Source organism: Centroberyx affinis, unplaced genomic scaffold (assembly GCF_046629955.1).
Source record: "Centroberyx affinis isolate AG114_WGS23_722 - 3 ecotype Tasmania unplaced genomic scaffold, CSIRO-AGI_Caff_v1 ptg008553l_1, whole genome shotgun sequence".
Lineage (NCBI taxonomy): Eukaryota > Metazoa > Chordata > Actinopteri > Beryciformes > Berycidae > Centroberyx > Centroberyx affinis.
The window spans coordinates 1,389-22,227 of NW_027284230.1; the positions used below are offsets into that span (position 1 = coordinate 1,389).

The window sequence follows — 20,839 nt, forward strand, 5'->3', positions numbered from 1 at the left end:
ATCCAGAGCATCATATCACTATTTCGAGGGCACGTTTTGGCAATTCGACACAAATAAACCAAAGCGAGGGCTCATTTCAACCGGATCGAGGGAACGAATTGTGTCTTGTGCGCGCGAAAAAGAGGAAACGAGAGCTCGAGTTGCATATCGTGCGTACGTTACAGTAAATCGTACAGTAAATATCCCCCCCCCCCCCCGATGGCCACTCCCGGGCTCCGTCCCAAACCCTACAAACTCGTCCCAGCTGCGTCCGATCTTGGCGATTCGTTTCTATTCTGGTTTTCATGGCGGTCAAGTGGCGAATAACCCCCCCCCCCCCCCATCCCCCATGTCAAAACTAAGTGGAATATTGCTTTAGAAAAGGTGGGAAGATAGCTTGTAGACTCACCAAGTCCTGACTGACCCGCCCGGAGGCGATCTGGAGGTAGTTCCGCGAGATGAGCAGAACCAGGAAGAGGGGCAGCATGTAAAACTCCCAGTACCACACTGTCACCACGAACACCTGCCGGCAGAGGTCAGAGGTCGGCGAGGTCAGATGCGGGGGGGAGGGGGGGGGGGGAATACAGAGGATAAAAAGGACCGCTCTTCATTAAAGACATTTTCGACAGCTCCTTAACCCCCCCCCCGCCAGCTAAAGGTCGATCGGATCCGCTATTGATTCCATAAGCATTGGTCAAGCTGATGGAAGGCTACACCCTGCCACCATCAAAGCCTCGTTTCTACATATTTCTACATACACTGTACAGGGGCGGCCGCTCCGCTCAGTCGGACAGCCTCTCTCTCTCCACCCCCTGGCATATGCATTGACATTAACCACTTGAGTCTAATTGCTTCTCCCCTCTCATCTCGTGTACATTAAAGCCGGCCGAGCGACTCGGTGCAGCCGCGGGGAGCCTGTGTGCCGATGTGCCCGTGAGCGGCCGCGACGGCTTCTGTGATGCGCGTTCCACCTGTGCGCGGCTCGGGGGGGGGGGGAAGAAATATGTCTTGTGATGTCTCAATTGCGCGGCTAAATGGACGGCAGCGCCGTCCGAAATGGCGGCGCTGCCAAAAAGGCGTGGGGAGGATTTACATGTTTTTATATGCTAATAAAAATAGAAGTGAACATCTGGTGAAGACATCGCTCTCCTCTGAGGCACCAACTGACATAAAAGATGGCAGATCCCCCCCTCCCCTCCATCCCCCTGCCGCCGCCACCACCACCGTCAGCTTTAATGTGCAAAAAAAATAAAAAATAAAGCCAAGCACGCTCTTGTCTCTGTTATCACAAGCCCAAAAAACAGGGCCTGGGAGGGAAGGTGAAACCGATTCCTCGCTAAAAGGGTTATGTTTTTATTAGCGGGGACTTTTCGGAACGGCTGGGAGAGAGAGAGGGGGAGAGAGAGAGAGAGAGAGAGAGAGAGAGAGAGAGAGAGAGAGAGCGGAGGGCCAAAGCCGAGTCACGCTTCGGTGGAAATGTATACGCAGCCTATAAAGATTGCGATAATTGCGCTCCGTTCCAACTTGAGAGGCGTTACGCGGGCTTTTTTCGACAGCGAGAGGGGCTCTGGAAATACAATCCAGTTTCGGGGGGGGGGGGGAATAAAAATGAAAAGGCTACCTGATGTCGGGAAGGGCTACCGAACCGGGGAGGGGGGCGGGCGCATTTTTTCAGAATGCGGCGGGAATTCCACACTAATGCGCGGGGGGGGGGGGGGGGAGGCTTTTCATGGCGGTGCTAATCTAAGAACACACATCCCCTTGGCATCATTAGAACTATTCAGCTTTACTCTGGCCACGATGAGTATCTGCTAAATACTACTGATAAACACAGCTCAATACAAGGACTTGCGGTCTCTGAAAAGGAGCCTGTGGTTGCTCAAACGACAATTTAAATCCTTTTCTGTTTTCTTGGGTTTTTTTTTTTTTCGAACGGCAAGTCCCTCGACCGATCTTCTTAAAATAAAAATAAAAAAGGGCATGTGTGGACCTGGGTAGAGCGAGGCACCGACAAGGCGCTTTGCATAAAAAAAAAAAAAAAAAGAAAAAAAAAAAAGGTGTCCGGATTTTTTTTTTTTTTTTTTTTTTTTTTTTTTTAGAGAGGGAGCTTCTTCCTGCCTCCCGTCATGTGGAGCCCAAGCTGTGATTCATTACTCTTATGTGGCGGTATCAAACGCTCCTTTATTTCTTCTCGCTGGAGCTTGAAAAAGGCAGGGAACGCTAGTGTGAAAACATTGAGTACAGATGGTACTGTCTTTCAAACCACTGAGACTGGCTTTCTTTTTTTTTTTTTCCTGCATAGCGTGGGAGTGGGGAGAGAGAGTGTGTGTGTGTGTGTGTCCATTGGTGCGCTTGTTCGTGCTTGTATGCATATTTGCGTTTGAGTGTATGTCTGAGCTGTCAAGCAAAACAGTAAGAATAACCTGATATTGATTAACACCATATACAAGGCCCAGTTGAATATATTACATTAACATTCAAAAATCAAAGTTGGGGTAATTTATTCTCAAGTTGGCCAATTAACTAAGGGGGTGTCTTCAAAATTAAATTACTATATTTTGGCATTAAAAAGTATCCGATCTACTAAGATATGAATATGGATAATTGAGCTATTATCAGTACATTTACTGCCGTTTACATTCCCATTGTGAGCAGATTCTAGTCAAAGTGAGTTGACCTCTGACCCCGGAGATCTCGGTGATCTCCACTAACAAACATAAACACACACGCAAAGCCATAACACAAGACGGTGGCATCTATTCAAATAACAGCTCTGTGCTGCGGCTCCCAGTTTTCACAGCAAATTGAACAAACTGTACTATTGGCCGGAGTACAGCGTCTCCCCATCTCAGGCGGTCTTCCAAGAATTCCCCCCCCCGCATGCTCGGAAAACCTTTAGCGCCATCTAGAGGACGCTGGCCGTAAAGACACGGGGAACTTTCCATGACCCTGACCGGTCTGCATAGTTAATGCACAACTTACTGTATGCCATATCGAGCTGGGAGAGAATAATGTCAAAAAAAGATCTGCGCCCACTTCACTTAATCATACTTTTTAAAAAGACAAGGGCTTGTTTATATGCCATTATGGGTTTTTTTTTTGTATGTATGTATGTTACAAAACATGTTGAAACGATTTGAGGATCTACTGTTTACAATGTGGACAAACACCAATAAAAAGAGTTTTGAAAAAAAAAAAAAAAAAAAAAAAAAAGACAAGGGCTAATCTGGGTGCATATGTTATATGATTGTGACAAAACAGACAACATGTCGGATGAAATGATTTATGTCTTGAATAAGATGTTTGGAATACACGTGATCAAAAATCCCACAGTATGCCTCTTGGGATTACTACCAGACAATGTTGAAATGTCAAAACGCCAGAAATCATGGTGCCATCTTATCCACTTTTAAAGAATGGATAGAGGGATTAAGTACAATGGCAAGTTATGAGCGGGTTACTTATAGAGTGGCTGGGAGGGAAGGGCTATTTAATGAAGTATGGGGCCCATTCCTTGCCCAATTGTTGGATATAAAAGTTTGATGCTACCTACCTTAGCATAATTTGTATTTGGACCAGGTATGTGCTGTTTATGCTATGTAGATTTCCTAGGCTGTTGTGTTTTTTTTGTGGTCTTCATTTTGATGCTCTGTGTTTTGTGTTGGTTGTCTGGCAAGATTTGAATGTTATTGCTGGACTGCAGATTTTTTTTCTTTTAGTTGTTAAAAAAAAAAAAAAAAGAAAGACTGGCCAGACCCTGAAAGAAGACATGTCATTCATGTAATTGTAATAATGTAACTGTTATCTCAATGTAAATGTCTGACCAAAAAACATTAATAAAAAAAAAAAAAAAAAATGTCTGGCTAGATTTGAATGTTATTGCTGGACTGCAGATTTTTTTTCTTTTAGTTGTTAAAAAAAAAAAAAAAAAGAAAGACTGGCCAGACCCTGAAAGAAGACATGTCATTCATGTAATTGTAATAATGTAACTGTTATCTCAATGTAAATGTCTGACCAAAAACATTAATATAAAAAAAAACAAAAAAAACGACAAGGGCTAAAAGGCGGCCTCTGTTCTTTCCGTCTTCACACTTGCTTAGCACTTCTATGCGACTGGAGAATCAGCCTTATCTGTGAAGGGCCTTTTAATTGGACTTTCCCGTCTATGTATAATAGGGTGGAAATCAAACCGCGCGACAGACTGGACGGAGGGTTAATGAGTTGTCAGGGAAGTAGAACGAAAATAGACTCCCATCTCGACTCCGCCGGGACTCTACTCTCTCCAGCTGAGGCTTTAAAGACACGCAACGCTGAAGGCCCGGGCCGCTCCAAAAAAAAAAAAAAAAAAACACCCGAGCCACGGCCGAGCCCAGTACACCGCATCGGTTCTCGCCGGGAGAGTTCAAGTAGGGGTTGGCCAGACTGCGGTTGTCTTCCACAGCTTGGGAGGGGTGGGGGAGAGAGAGTGAAATGCAGATAAGTGTGTTGATAAGCAATTAAGCCAGTTTTACCAGGAAGGCCAGCAGGCTCCTCTGAACGCTCTCCCACTGGAAGCAGCTTTTGATGTACTGCAGCGTGGACATGATGGCTCTGTACAGCGTCTGAACGCGCAGCACGTTCCTGGCCAGGATCTGAAAAAATGTACATGTAAAAAAAACCCCCCAAAAAAAACATGTAAAATATATGAATAGAAACAGATTTACGCTGCCCGTCAAAAGTTTTTCCACATTTTGGAATAATAGTAAAGACATCAAAACTATGAAATGGCACAAATGGGATTATGCAGTGACCAAAAAAAAAAGAGTTAAAGGAATAGTTCATCCAAAAATGAAAATTCTGTCATCATCTCCTCACCCTCATGCCAGTTGAAACACAGGTGAAGTTTGTCCATATAACACACAGGGAGGCTGCAGCACAACTCCATAGCAGCCTTCTCCAAAACAACTGAAGTCAGTGGGGACCAGTTCTTCAGAGTTCCAAAAGACCTACAGTATATTTACACCATCATTTAGTGCAAATCTTAACTACAGCTGATTGATTTGCAACAAATAATGGTGTCTAGGTCTTTCTATTCACAGTGTGATGGTTTGGCTGTTTTTGTTTTGGAACTCTAAAGAACAGGTCCCCATTGACTTCAGTTGTTTTGGAGAAGGCTGCTACCAAGTTGTGCTGGCAGCCTCCCTGTGTGTTATATGGACTAACAAATTTCACCTGTGTTTCATTTGGCATGAGGGTGAGTAGATGATGACAGAATTTTCATTTTTGGTTGAACTATTCCTTTAAACAAATCAAAACTATCTTATTTTTCAGATTCTTTAAAGTAGCCACCTTTTGCCTTGATGCAAAGGCAAAGGCTTTGGAAATAAATTCATACATAGGCATCGACTTCACTATTTATATTTAAGAAACAAATTTCAATCATTTAAGCATAACCCTTTAGATCAAAATGGCGTTAAGATAATAAAATACATAGTACATTCAATCAGATGTCCCCAAACCTTTGACGGGCAGTGTATGTTGATGTAGATATGATTTTTTGATTAGGTTTAATTTTTGAGAAGATGTACTATTCTCTACTATTTTTGCTACACAGGAAAATAACTAGAAAAGGAGAGATTCATATTTTAAAAATCAGGACTAGGACTCCAAATCAAAACCATCATTCGGAGTCCTATTCTGTTCTAAACATCTAGTTGGCTGGTGCAACAGCGGAAGTGGCTGGTAAGTTTTGGGATGCACAAGCCACTGTGGCCCGTGAAAGAAAAAGTTAGTGGCCTGCCCTGGTTATGTCAACCTTCTTATCATCTTAACTTGATACTGCATTCAATGTGGCCTACTCCTTAAAGACTTCCACCAACGAAACACGAGTGAAAAAACTCCAGTAGCCTCTGATTATTGTAGCCCAGTCGCTGGTTTTGGCTTTAGTAAGCATTGCATTGTCTGACAACAATGAGTCTTTGTTGGAAGTACAGACAGTCAGGCACCCTGTCTCACACACTGTATATCAAACTAATGTAGCAGAACAGTGGACAAGAACTCAGTCACAGTTGGGGTCAATTAATGCTCAATTCAGCCAATTCAGGGAGACAAAAGTTCTCCGAAAAAGCAAGGACTGGAAAACTGCTGCGAGTAAAAGCTTTTCAGTTTCAGCTCATAAAGATCTAATTGAGAATGAACATGGTACCATTTGTCCGAACTCCCTTCTACCCCTCTCCCTCGCTCTTAGCTGTTGTTTTTTCTTTTTTTTCCCCCTTTTCCGAGCACTTCTACCTTGCATGATCATTCGAGCGTCACAGGAGTATTGTCCGGGTGTTGTGACCTCTGACCATTGACCTCCTTACTACTGGCTGCTTTTAAATGTTGGCGATCTTGGAATTGAAGCTTATTCTAGTCGTCCTGGATAATGAAAATGGGATGTAGAATGCGGTGTTTCCCATATGCAGGTGAAAACTGATCTCAGAAGCGGATTACAGAGAATGCATCTGCAGCTACATGGTATGGGCCCCCGTGTCCACAGTTAGAAGAAAAACATAGGGGAAACACTGGTACAATGTATTGCACATTCAATTTATATTACAGCTGATTGACCTGAAAGTGAATATGCCCCAAGCCTGGACTATACAGTGAATTCATTGCATCTTCAGCAAACCTTTTTGGAAAACTTTGGATTATCCTCCATGAATCTTTTCTCCTTGGGCTGGAAGGTTCTTATACTTGCTCTGACCTGATGAGAAAAGAACAATTCATTAAGCGAAAGAGAAAAAACAAAACAAAACACAGGTTGTACTGTAAATGCTATGTACAGCAGTGCTCCTTTCAGGTGCTGGTTAGAGACAACAGTCCATACTAATGAAAATGTTCTACCACACACTGAAAGGTGTCAGACCTCTTTCATATTTAAATACATTAAATGTATCTAATCAGCAACAACAGAATACACTGGTGCGAACAATGTGTACCTGTTTTCATCAGGTTTACTCATTAGGTATGAGCCGGTATTCGATATTATCGAATATCGCGATATTTTGTGAATTTCCTGCGATATCGGATTAAACAAACCAAAAAAACAAAGAAAAAGTTCCTCACCCCTCCCGGCCTGCTTAGATCACAATTGTACAAGCTTTTAAACTTAAAAACCTATAATCTCCTTGTGGTAGAATAGTGAAAAAACAAAAATAATTCAGTGAAACATTTGTCTTTTTAATTCAAGTGGGTTCCCTTTTCCACAATCAGCCCGTTTTTCTGGAAATAGCAGGAATGAGCAAAATGGCCAATGTTTCCTCCAATGCTTGAATAGTAAGATCAAATTTCTAGGCTGTTAATAATAATTATTATATCCTAGAAATGTGATGTATCGCGATACTATCGCATATCGTGGTATTTTGGGGAGACAGTATCGCGATATATAATTTTGGATATCACCCAAGCCTCTGCTACCCTACTATCGCTTAACCTTTAATAGTTCCACTGATGCCCATCTTGTTCCCACTGGATTCCAATGAGCTAAAGGGTTATTGACTGGGCCCGGTGTTGGGAGATAAACTGAACTCCATCTGTTGTGGGAGTTGGATGCGTGTTCACACTGTGTCCTGGGCCAGTGCCTTACAGATGGCCATATCAGTGAGGATTTACCCATCTGCAATAGCCATCACGCCCTCATGTCCTCGTCGCGGGCCGAACCGCCTTCTACTTACGGGGTTAAAAATAACCTCCAGCTCCAGAGAGATGCTCCCTTTAGAAAAACCTCCCAAATCCTCTTTTTTCAGCGGGAAGGCGATCTGTTGCCCGTTGTGGATCTGCAGGACAGAAAGGAAGGGCATCAGGTGCTGAACTCAGCTGTGAGCCGGACTATCAGTCACGCCGGATTACATCTTAGTAAGTCTTCAAAGTGTTGGAGTGTTAACACCCTCTTCACTTTAATTTAGACGGAGAGTGCGAGGAGAGATTAGTCCGTTTGTCTGTGCGATGGGCTGTTAGGCGTACCGAGAGCACGGGAATGGCGACTTTTCCCAGGAAGTCTGGCGGCTTGTCTCCGTCCTCATCGAAGATGGTCACTACCAGAGCGTCATGGATGTCTTTGACAGGGCTGAGGAGACACACAAGGAGGGTCAACCACAGCACACCGAGCGCGTCAGGAATTCAAAGAAACTCGATAGGTGAGCACCGGTTGAGGGGAAAAAAAAAAAACACATGGGAAAATAATATTCTCCATAGAATAATTCTCCTTCAGTATAAAAATCCACATGCAGGTTCAAGTGTGAGCTGCATATGAAGAGTTCATTTCATTTCAAAAACACTTCATATCCAATTTGGAACAAAATCATAACAAAATCCATCATCCATTATCTCTGAACCAAGTATTTAAGTAACCAACCACTCTTTAAAATGTAGTAGTGTTTTTTTTCTTTCATCATCTTATCATTTTTTTTTTTTTTTTTTTGGGGGGGGGGGGGAGGAGAGAAGAGAGGAAAAGGAGTAAGGCAGTGATTCTCAACTTTTTTCATATAAAGGACCCCTAAGTTAGTACACATTAGGGCCACGGACCCCCATTTGTCTCTCGGACCCAAATCTGAGAATATTTTTTATTGTTCGATATAATTTTGTCCAGAATTCCATGACTATCTGTACTGTAGGTAGGTAGATAACAGAGAAACTATGATCAAAACAGTCATTCTTCTACATTCTGTAATTTTTTTAAATCGCTGTCTAAAAGCAGATGTCACTTAATTTCAAACGGTATCTTATTCTGGAATGAAACTACTAAAAATGCCTTTATTCAGAAGGCATAGAGAGATTAACAAACATCCTGGGTAAATAAGGAAACAGAACATTTCATGTATGCAACTCGCGCTGATCCTTGGACCTGGATCTTTACTCTTTTTGCAGAACAAAAGCGTCATTTCTCCCCTTTATCGACTGCCAGATGTCATTTGCTGTGAAACATCAACAGACACGTGGCAGTAAACCATGTAGTCTTAACAACAGAATGGTAGTGGATTGGGATTGGGAAGAGATTTGGCGTGCATCTCTAAGGAAAGGAGTCCTGCTCAAACTGACAATGTAAAGACTTTATTCCACTCTGGATGGAGGCTCTTGTAGACGGTGTGGGTCTGCAGTCTGTCGTTCCCCAGCTCCAGCACGCAGAAGGGGTCGCTCTTTCCTACAGCACACGACAAAAAACACTTTCAAACTGGGACAATGTTCCCTCCATCCCTTTTACTATAACATTAAAGGAGTAAAGAAAGCATTTAATGCAAAGCCCTGCAGTACCGTTTAAATCAGCAGCCAGCAGATCTGTAGCCTTGATAACTTTGACTTGAAGGAAACCGACATCACAAAGGTTCCTCATGGAACTTTTCAAACTCTGAGGGACAATTAGCAGACAGAAAGCATTTTGGAAATGTTAAATGAGATGTCATTCACAACCAAACAGTGTTTATATTATCTATAAATGTCTATAAACTGCTAAATCGGTAACCACCATCCATTTGCACATGAAAGAGTCTATGTGTAATTTCTGGTCCAATGCTGGCCTCTATCGTTCAGTGTCGTCATTGCAACAAAATTTGAATTTTGGAACATATCGAAGGTAAGGAGATGCTATTTTGTGTGTTAAAATTAAATTATATACATTCCAAATTTACCAGAACATCCCAATTAGTAATACAGTCTCAATATGTATATATAAAATTAGATTTTGTGGTGTTTTTTTTTTTTTATAAAATGGATCTTCTATATATGGCAGACCTGAGCCAATTATTATAAGCAAATTCATCCTACCTCGGTGATAGATGGGGTTTGCCATAAAATTTCCAGACAAATTCCAGAAAGTTTAGGTCAGTTCAAAATGTCAGTTCAATCAACTTTTCTGTGATTGACAACTTACTCTGAATTGTCCTGATGCGGTAAACCCCACCCATCTGGTACTCGAAGTAGGGTGAAGCAAACATTAAAGGAATAGTTCACCCAAAACTGAAAATTCTGTCATCATCTACTCATCCTCATGCCAAATGAAACACAGGTGGAATTTGTTAGTCCATATAACATACAGGGAGGTTGTCAGCACAACTTGGTAGCAGCCTTCTCCAAAACAACTGAAGTCAATGGGGACCTGTTCTTTAGAGCTCCAAAACAAAAACAGCCAAACAATCACACTGTGAATAGAAAGACCTATACACCATTATTTGTTCCAAATCAATCAGCTGTAGTTCAGATTTGCACTAAATGATGGTGTAAATATACTGTAGGTCTTTTTGGAACTCTGAAGAACTGGTCCCCACTGACTTCAGTTGTTTTGGAGAAGGCTGCTATGGAGTTGTGCTGGCAGCCTCCCTGTGTGTTATATGGACAAACTTCACCTGTGTTTCACCTGGCATGAGGGGGAGGAGATGATGACAGAATTTTCAGTTTTGGGTGAACTATTCCTTTAAGAAACTACATAGATAAATGCTTAGCAGTATTTCTCTGGGTGTTGCACTGAATCCGTGCTTGCTAGGTATTAAGTTTATTCCGCTTGGTGTCCACTTCCACAGGTCTTCATAGGTTGTTTGCCTGAATAAATGTCTGTTTTATCGATAAGTCAAAATGCCTCGGTATCTTTCAGTTGAAAAACATTATGAGTTATTTGAAGAGATTCGTTAAAAATTTGATATCCACCATTTTCAACATGTCTCACACTTTACAAAGTGACTGCTGGCATTTTGGAATTAAACCCTTCACTTGGAAGTACTAGCCCAGGTTCGTGATGTAGGTAATAAACTGACACATCCATGCTAGCATATAGATGGTAGACTGACACATCCACACTAACATATGGTAGACTGACACATCCATACTGACATATAGTTAGTATACTGACATATTTGTCCAGCTGGGTCTGTCGTTCGCGGGCTTCGTCAAGCGGCGCAGCACAGAGGTCGGAGATGGAGACGCCGCTGCACATGCTCAGTGCAACCAGGAAGACCAGGCGTCCTCTGCCTTGGTGCAAAGTGTGCGTGATCAGCTGGCGTTGATTGACAGGCACCCTGGACAGGTCTACCTCGCACCTGCACACATACACACAGATGCATATGCCATGCAGGCGCAGGCACACGAATGTACACGTGCACGTTCACGTTAGGGCCAGACAGGACGACATAAAGGTTCATAAAGGTTCAAAGGTTCAAAGGTGAGACTCACGTTCCCAAACACCCCTCGCTCCTCCGTCCTTCCTTGGACCAGAGCTCCACCTCCAAGATGTCTGGACCGTCCAGGAACTGGTTGAAGGTGAATCTCTCCCTCCACTGAGGATTGGCCACTTTACACTGGTTCTGAGGAGAAAGACGCCAATCAGACGATGAAGTCAGAAAGTTGGAGGAAATGTTGCTACCAGAGTTTCCGAGTTTTGGCCTTCAACGTGGCAGAACAATCACGTTTTGTGCCAGTTAAATTTAAGAAAACACTTTTATACATATGCGCCGTTATACATGTTTTAAATTAGCCAGACTAACCATCATAACTAACATTTGATAAAATTAAGTTTGTTCAATTAGCTTGTTAAGCTGCAGAACGCCCACGTTTGTTCATCATTTGTCTTGCGGGATTGATTTTCTGTCAAAACAGCATGTGAATGCAATGCTGTTTAGTAGCCGAATTGAAAGTGCACAGTAGCGTGCAGCTTTGATGCATAACCAGTGTTGTAGCGTAGCAAGATAGTGATCAATGACAGTAGCCATGGAGCCAGTGTAACAAGATAGTGAAGCAGGATTGTGATCTGTGATGCTAGTTGTCCTGGCGCCTAGCAAGAAAGTGATCCATGATGATAGCCATAGAGCTAGTGTAGCAAATAGTGATCCATCACCCCTAGATGTCATCCAGTCAGGATCAGAAGTAATTTGAGCTTGGACTTTTCATGCCACACACTTAAAGGATAAGGCTGGTGTTTTTTAATGCATTGCTTACCGTCAACAAATCCTATGGAAATAACAAAATTAACAATGCGTTTGCTCTACTCCCGTTACTTTCTGACTTCCCATGTTCCCTTTTTAGCCTTCAACCCGGAAGTCATTGGCTCCAATTGTAAACTAAAAACCTTGACATACAGCTCACAAAGACATAGTTTACATTTGAAAAATCTCAGCATGGCTCTTTGACGTGCTTTTCATTTTTTAGTTTTTTTAATACAATGAAGTTCTATGGCTGCTGGGACATGGCTGCATTGGGCACCGGCTACATGGACGAGACTTGTTAGCGAAACAAATTCATTGCTGATTTTGTTATTTTCATAGGATTTGTTGACGGTAAGAAATGCATTAAAAAACACCAGTGTCCTTATCCTTTAACAACTCCCTTCCATCTCTCTCCTTGGCTCTTATTCCATTTCTTACATGATCATTCTATGGTCACAGAAGATTGTAAGGGCACCAAGGCCCTAACCTTTGGACTCCTTATTTGTGGTAGCTTGCAATTTTTGCCGATCTACTTGCTATGTAAAAGAAGCTTATTATGTGGTTGCAAGGCACTCTGGATAAGAGCATCAGTTAAATGATTTAAATGTGAATGCAAAATGTAAACTCAATCGCAACAGAGAGCAATATTCAGAGATCTACAGCATAAGCTACCATACCGTCTACTGTACCATTCTAATAAATGCCTCCTCTCGAATAACAGCTTCTAATAACAGATGATTTAAAACACTACAGTCATCAAAAGCCGTCAGATTCCTGCGCCAATCAAACAAAAGGTTATGACAGTCTTGCGTAACACTCCCGACATTATTTCATTCAAGCATTTGTTTGGAGCAGAAGAGTTTAGTGTTTTCAATTTTTTTTTTCAAAAATGTCTGGAAATTAGATGGACTGCAGAGACAAGGGAGCTACCGGCCACCCCAACCCAGCCATCCAAGTAGAGGATTAGATTAATAGGCACATTAATAATAATAATAATAATAATAAGTAGGAGAAACCTGGCACCCGGCCACAGGAGCTCCTCATCTGCCAACGCCTCAACTATGCAGGACCATCAGTGTCATGTGTGAATGCATGGAAATGTTAGAGATAGTAGCTAATAGTGTGAACCTAACCTACTGTTGCTCTTGATCTTTATCCAAGACAAAAGGCAAAATGACAGCGAAGATGGAAGACAGCTAACCTTTTTGTGATAAGTCATTTTTGACAACAACTTGTTTCAGGTCTGTACCAGATCAGTCACTATGGCCTCCAGCTAGGAGAGGCATGGTGAGGATTAACATTCACTTTTAGTTTAGTTTAGTAAGTTTATTTGTCAGGGACCATGTGCAAAAGAGAACATTGATCTCAGGAAAGAGAAAAGATGTTTTGCACCAGATTATAGCTATTTGCTAATTTCCATCAGCAGTCTCAGGGCAAGTCGACATAAAATACAGCACAAACAATACAATAAATTACAAAGTACATTTTGAAGTACAGAAAAACCACATCTAGTCACATCACCACATTCCATACACACACTGCACAATATGTGAGATCACATTATGCTACTTAGAACTTTATAGAAGGTAGACCAATTCTGAACTACCGACCGACTTATTTTCTAATTTTTCTTTTTCCACAACTTTTAGGCATTAAGCTAAATCTAGAGGCTTGCAACAATACGCTTTTTTTTTTTTTTTTTTTTTTCTCAAATCAACTAAAAATGACAAGGAAACAAAGTTAAGCAGTGCAAGGGACAGGGCCTTAGTGCTCTTACAATATCCCTGTGACCATAGAACTGTCGCTAGGAAAAGAACTATCAGCCGAGAGAGAGAGAGAGACGGAATGCATTTTTGTCACATTGGAGAGGAAGAGGAGGAGAGGAGGAGCACGGGTTTGTTCGGTACCTTGCTTTTGTACCTCTGCTCTCCCAGCCTGAAGCGGACGAACAGCTGGCCTCCCTGGGCGTCCAGCGGCAGCTCCTGGCCCTCCACCAGGGTCACCGCCACCACCGCACTCCACAGCTGACTCTTCCTCAACGCCTCCGACAGACGCCGGCTCTGAGGAGAACCTCCCGCCTGTGGGGGGGGTGGGGGGGGGGGGGAGTAAAAGAGAAAAGAGAAGAGAGGAAAAGGAGTAAGGAGAACATAAGAGAAGAGAAGAAAGGAGAAGAGAAAAGAAGAGGAGAGGAAAAGAGGAAAGGAGAAGAGAGGAAAAGAAGAAAGGAGAAGAGGGGAAAAGAAGAAAGGAGAAGAGGAGAGAAGAAGAGAAAAGAAGAGAAGAGGAGAAAAGAGAGGAAGATAAGTAAGAACAGAAGAGAAGAGAAGAAAAGGAGAAGATAAGAGAAAGGAAAAGAGAAGAGAGGAAAAGAAGTAAGGAGTAGAAGAGAAAGAGAAGAGAGGAAAAGGAGTAAGGAGAACATAAGAGAAGAGAAGAAAGGTGAAGAGAAAAGAAGAGGAGAGGAAAAGAGGAAAGGAGAAGAGAGGAAAAGAAGAAAGGAGAAGAGGAGATAAGAAGAGAAGAGAAAAGAAGAGAAGAGGAGAAAAGGAGAAGATAAGAGAAAGGAAAAGAGAAGAGAGGAAAAGGAGTAAGGAGTACATAAGAGAAGAAAGGAGAAGAGAAAAGAAGAGGAGAGGAAAAGAGGAAAGGAGAAGAGAGGAAAAGAAGAAAGGAGAAGAGGAGAGAAGAAGAGACGAGAAGAGGAGGAGAAAAGAAGAGAGGAAGATAAGAAGAACAGAAGCGAAGAGGAGAAGAGAAAAGAAAAGAGAGGAAAAGAAGAAAGGAGAAGAGGAGAGAAGAAGAGACGAGAAGAGGAGGAGAAAAGAAGAGAGGAAGATAAGAAGAACAGAAGCGAAGAGGAGAAGAGAAAAGAAAAGAGAGGAAAAGGAGTAAGGAGAACATAAAAGAGGAAAAGAAAGGAGAAGAGGAGAGAAGAGAAGAAGAGAAAAGAAAAGAGGAAGATAAGTAAGAACAACAGAAGAGAAGAGAAGAAAAGGAGAAGAGAAGAGAAAAGACAAGAGAAGAGAGGAAAATGAGTAAGGAGAACATAAGGAGAGAAGAACAGAAGAAAGGAGAAGAGGAGAGAAGAGACGAGAAGAGGAGGAGAAAAGAAGAGAGGAAGATAAGAAGAACAGAAGCGAAGAGAAGAAAAGGAGAAGAGAAAAGAAAAGAGAGGAAAAGGAGTAAGGAGAACATAAAAGAGAGGAAAAGAAAGAAGAGGAAAGAGAAGAAAAGAAAAGAAAAGAGAAAAGAAGAGAGGAAGATAAATAAGAACAGAAGAGAAGAAAAGGAGAAGAGAAGAGACAATAGAAGAGAGGAAAAGGAGTACATAAGAGGAGAGAAGAACAGAAGAAAGGAGAAGAGGAGAGAAGAAGAGAAAAGAAGAGAAGAGGAGAAAAGAAGAGAGGAAGATAAGAAGAACAGAAGCGAAGAGAAGAAAAGGAGAAGAGAAGAGACAAGAGAGGAAAAGGAGTAAGGAGAACATAAGAGAAGAGAAGAACAGAAGAAAGGAGAAGAGGAGAGAAGAAGAGAAAAGAAGAGAAGAGGAAAAAAAGAAGAGAGGAAGATAAGAAGAACAGAAGCGAAGAGAAGAAAAGGAGAAGAGAAGAGACAAGAGAGGAAAAGGAGTAAGGAGAACATAAGAGGAGAGAAGAACAGAAGAAAGGAGAAGAGGAGAGAAGAAGAGAAAAGAAGAGAAGAGGAAAAAAAGAAGAGAGGAAGATAAGTAAGAATATATAAGACTTTTTGTTATTGCCCAGGCCTAAACAGAACAGTTAACATGCACACATGCATCAAACAGCCAGAAGGAACCCAAACACACCAGATGAACAGGAGCAGGATTCTACTTTCATGTGTGTAAAATGCTCAGTACAGTAAAAACCAGCCTGGGAAGTGGGCCGCCTGTCAATCCAGGCCAGACTGACAGACTGACTATTATTCCCTCTTCTCCACCGTGAACAGAGGACGAGAACGATCCTTCGTTCCACTGGGGGGGGGGGGGATCAGGAGCAGCACCTCTCTGCCGTGTATAACAGGGAGTCATATTCTAAGATAATTATCTGAGCTGACATGGAGACACAGCGCTGTAAGGGAAATACGTTGAACCCAGATTCAATGAACGTGGATCGATTCTAAAGCACAGGAAGGAAATGGTGTGGAAATGCCCATCCAGCACTACAGCAGACTACAACAGTGTCTGAAGTGACAGAATCACACGCACTGAAGTCTTATTTGTTTGGAGGGGACATGTTGATGGCTGCATGTTAAAACACCTCATGGTGAAATGTCATGGCGGTTTGCTGCCCTCTTGTGTAAAGAAGCGAGAGAGAAGAATCAGATCAAGTTCAAATATACAGGTACCTGCCAAGATAAAGGAAACACTCAACATACAGAGTCTTAATGGGATGTTGGTTGTTTTTTTGATGGGATAGCGTTAAGTATAAAAGTATGGTGACACTTTACAATAAGGGTACATTAATTAAGGGTTAGTTAATGCCTAATAAGCATAACCCTTAATTAACAGTTAACGAATGTGTCTGGTAATCCTTTACTAATGGTGTTCATGTTAACTAAGGTATAAATTTATACATTATTTAATAGTCCTCTTTATAAACTATTAAATCATGTATAAATTAATACCTTAGTTAACATGAACACCATTAGTAAAGAATTACCAAAGGTATTAATTTATACATTATTTAATAGTCCTCTTTATAAACTATTAAATAATGCATAAATGAATACCTTAGTTAACATGAACACCATTATTAAATTACACATTAGTTACCTAGTTAATGCTTAATAAGCATTAACTAACCCTTAATTAACAGTTAACTAATGTGTCTGGTAATCATTTACTAATGGTGTTCATGTTAAATAATGTATAAATTAATACCTTAGTTAACATGAACACCATTAGTAAATTACACATTAGTTACCTGTTAATACCGGTTAGTTAATGCCTAATAAGCATTAACTAAACCTTATTAAGCATTAACTAACCCTTAACTGAGTGACCCTTATTGTAAAGTGTTACCAAAAGTATAAGTATTCTCTGCCATGGCCTTAGTAACTGTGCTGTGGGAATCTTCAGTGTGGGGAGACTGACATCATACAAAACACCAAAAACACATATGTGACTTAAGATGTACACCTGCCAATCGAATTCTTTCAGTAACAATAGATTTAAATACAGTTACTCTCTTACAGTGACAGGTGCGATATTTCCCACGATGTTGAATATAGTGTTGTTGCTTAGATCACAATTGTGCAATCTTTTAAACTTATAAACCTATAATCTGCTAGTGGTGGTAGGGCAGTAAAAAAAAGAAACATTATACCTGAAGTGATTTTGTTTTTTCAATTCAAGTGGGTTTTTCTACAATCAGCCCCCCCCATGATAACATCGTATATCTCGATATTTTGGTGGAACAGTATCGCGATATTAAATTTGGATATCGCCTAAGCCTCCCTCTGAGTAAAGATAGTGTGGCCGCCTAGCGGAATCGCTACATTCAATGCAGTCTACAGTTTATCATATTTTATCTACCTTCTTAATGTTTATTACAAACAAACTGTTGCTTCCATAAAGGTAAAATGCATCACTTCCTCTTGCAAAAGAAGATTTTTGGTGTTTAGAACAGCAAATGCAAAAGCTTTCATGAACTGGCTATAGGTTGAATTAGGGCTGGGCGATATATCAATATTATATCGATATCGTGATATGAGACTAGATATCGTCTTAGATTTTGGATATCGTAATATGGTGATATGGCATAAGTGTCTTTTCCTGGTTTTAAAGGCTGCATTACAGTAAAGTGATGTCATTTTCTGAATTTACCAGGCTGTTCTAGCTGTTCTATTATTTGCCTTTACCCACTTAGTCATTATATCCACATTACTGATGATTATTTATCAAAAATCTCATTGTGTAAATATTTAGTGAAAGCAAACCAATAGTCATCCCTACAATTTTGTCAATATCGATATCGAGGTATTTGGTCAAAAATATCGTGATATTTGATTTTTGTCCATATCGCCCAGCCCTACTTACAACTGAACATTTAGCCCACTTCGTAGAAAATACCGAGATATATATCGTGTATCGTCACTCAGCCTAAAAATACCGAGATATGATTTTTGGTCCATATTGCCCAGCCCTAGGTTGAATCACTATTGTATTGTATCAGTCGGCCATAGAGAGTAGCCAAACTGACATTTATTTACATGAAAATGTTGTGGATTATTACTTTAAGTCTCTCTTTTAATTTTGGCAGGCACTTGTAGGGTGCGAAGTCAAGTAAATATCACTTCATTCCACTTATCATGCCTTACCCTAAAACTTCGTTTTCGGGGCCACCGCTGCCAACCGGAGCATGCATGTTAGGTACAAAACAGAATAATACTGTGGTTAGTAGGCCATAGGGGAGAAAAAAAAACAAAAAAAACAAAACAAAGTGACATGCACAATAAATAGAAAATGCACCGCAAATGTCCCTACTGCTAGAAACCATGCAGGAAATACACAGGGGATATTCCCATACAGAGCTTCTCTTGCTGTCTCCGTCTCTGAGGGACAGACTCATGTCCACCAGGATGACGCCCATGTCGTCCTCCAAGCTGTTCGGGTCGTCCAGGGGCAGAGACAGCTCGCTGATCCTGACAGGACACACAGTTTCACCTTCGAGTTAAACACATCGAGACCATGTGCCATGGAGGGCCAAAAGGTCTGCAGGTTTTCATTACGATTCCAGACCACAGATTTCCCCGATTAACACACCTTCAACCAGATCAGTGAGATCACCTGCTGTAGTCTTTGGCTAATTTGACATTGACTATTCCTTTAGAAACATAATGAGGATTATGGCCTATACTAGGGCTGGGCGATATGGTTGAAATCAATATCATGATAATCATAAGGATTTTTCTCGATATCAATATATATCACGATATGGTTCATGTATGCAAAATCACGTTAAATAATCAAATTAATGAATCATCATTGAACCAAATGGTAATGTTAGATGTGATGTCAAACAAAACTGAAATATTCAAATAATATTCCTACCATACCTCATTTTATGAGAGTTTTTAAGTAAAATTTGCTTGTCATCATCAATTCAGACAGCAGAAATGTGTGTCACGATATTAAAATATCTTCATATCATCACGATATGATTCCACTGAAAGACGATAAACGATAATATTGAATTATCGCCCAGCCCTAGCCTATACTATAATCAAGATACTTGCTAATATGCCTTGTGTTAAAATAAGTCAAGTCAAATTTTTTTACAAAGTACTTTTAACAGATTTATCACAAAGTGCGTTACGAAGAACAAAGGATACAAATACAGTACAAGGAATAACAAGAGTCAGAAGAAGTACATCAAACTCTACAAATAGTAATGGTTCCAGAGCTTGTGGAGCTTGGGTGGTAAAGTGGTCTTCTGTGAGATCCTCTTTTTAAAACAAATTTGTCCATCAATGGTTTTAAGGAGGAAGTACAGTTACCGCTCAAAACATGGTGACATATTTCTTATTGACTGGCCCACGTGGGATTTCATCATTCTGTACTGTTGTCTTGTTTTAAATAGTCTCCATGTCTGGTGCTAAGAACTCACTGCTGTGGTGTTTCTGCACCGCTCTTCCCAGAGATCACCTGTCAGTCAAACAGTGTGTCCAGTACTGTGACGTCTTTTTCCTTGGATTTTCTCTTGCGTGCGGTTTGAGTTTCTCCTCTTTTTGCCTGTTCAGCCATGGTGGCTATCACTGCTCATGCTAACCACCCAGTTCTTCTTCTATTTATTCCAAACAAACCAAAAATGTAAAATGCATCACTTCCTTTGTGCCAGAGATGCTACACTTACAAAGAGTGTATCACCATAGAACGTACTGAAGTACTCACTTGTCGAGCTCCAGATCGCTCAGGAGGAAACTAGTGGAGCCCATGAAGTCGTCAGTTGTCAGATCGCGGTCGTATACCTGCATTGTGTCAAACACCGATAACAATAACAATATAATAATACCTTTATTTATGAAGCGCCCTTCAAAAAAAGTTACAAGGTGCCATAAATGGGACAGCGCTAACAATAGACTGTTAATGCAGGGCGAGTTATGGGAGAGATTATTGTGAATGTGGTCACACTTCATCTAGAATGCATTGCTGTTGCTGCAAATGGCCTACATACATGTATCCCATGGATCAAAACGTACTGAGGTGAAACTGAACAGGCCTGATTACTGATTGTAGTGTTTTATAGTCATTTTCATTTTAAGTATGACTCACTGAGGACATGTGATGAAAATATCACAGAGCTAGCATGTGGACGTACAGCGCACCGGCCTCCAGTTGGTTGATGCTTGACTTCTACCGTATTGCCTGGTGTACGAGCGCATAATGGGTTTCCTTATGCAGGGTGGAGCTCTGTGTTGCCTAAACAATGCATACCGTAATTCCCCTAAACACAGCACACTGCAAAAAGCCTTGCACACGAACGCACAAAAGAACACACGTCCGGCTCTCTGTAGTTTAATAATGCAGCAGTAACAGATTCTCTCATTTGAAATTATTATTATTAATAATAATTATTATTATATTATTATTGTTATTATCATCTTTATTATTATTATTATTTAAGATAGCTATCACTATCCATTAATATACAATATATAAACAAATATTATAAAATAAAAATGTATATATATATATATAGAGATATATATGGAGAGAGAGAGAGAGAGAGAGAGAGAGAGAGAGAGAGAGAGAGAGAGAGAGAGAGAGAGAGAGAGAGAGAGAAATATATTTGTTATAGAATATAAAATAAAAAATACAAAAATAAAAATAACAAATAAATATAAAATATAAAAATGTATCACTTATCATTAAGTGCTTTACAACATACAAATAGGAAGAAAAAGAGGTGTAAAAGTAA

At 40.9% G+C, this 20,839-nt stretch overlaps 1 protein-coding gene across 1 annotated transcript; it reads right to left on the reverse strand.

Annotated features, from left to right (window-relative positions):
- Positions 1-384: 384 nt before the first annotated feature.
- On the reverse strand, positions 385-19,901 carry LOC139640174 (multiple C2 and transmembrane domain-containing protein 2-like; the record flags this gene model as incomplete). The annotated part of the gene is made up of 13 exons (XM_071514347.1): positions 19,813-19,901; positions 18,449-18,563; positions 18,240-18,266; positions 13,814-13,984; positions 11,158-11,288; positions 10,838-11,024; positions 9,250-9,343; positions 9,037-9,139; positions 7,963-8,065; positions 7,674-7,775; positions 6,629-6,703; positions 4,491-4,610; positions 385-502 (listed from the first exon to the last, which is right to left on the reverse strand). Coding segments are annotated over exons 1-13 (1,429 nt in total), but the record flags the coding sequence as incomplete, so codon positions are not given.
- Between the last annotated feature and the right edge of the window lie 938 nt (positions 19,902-20,839).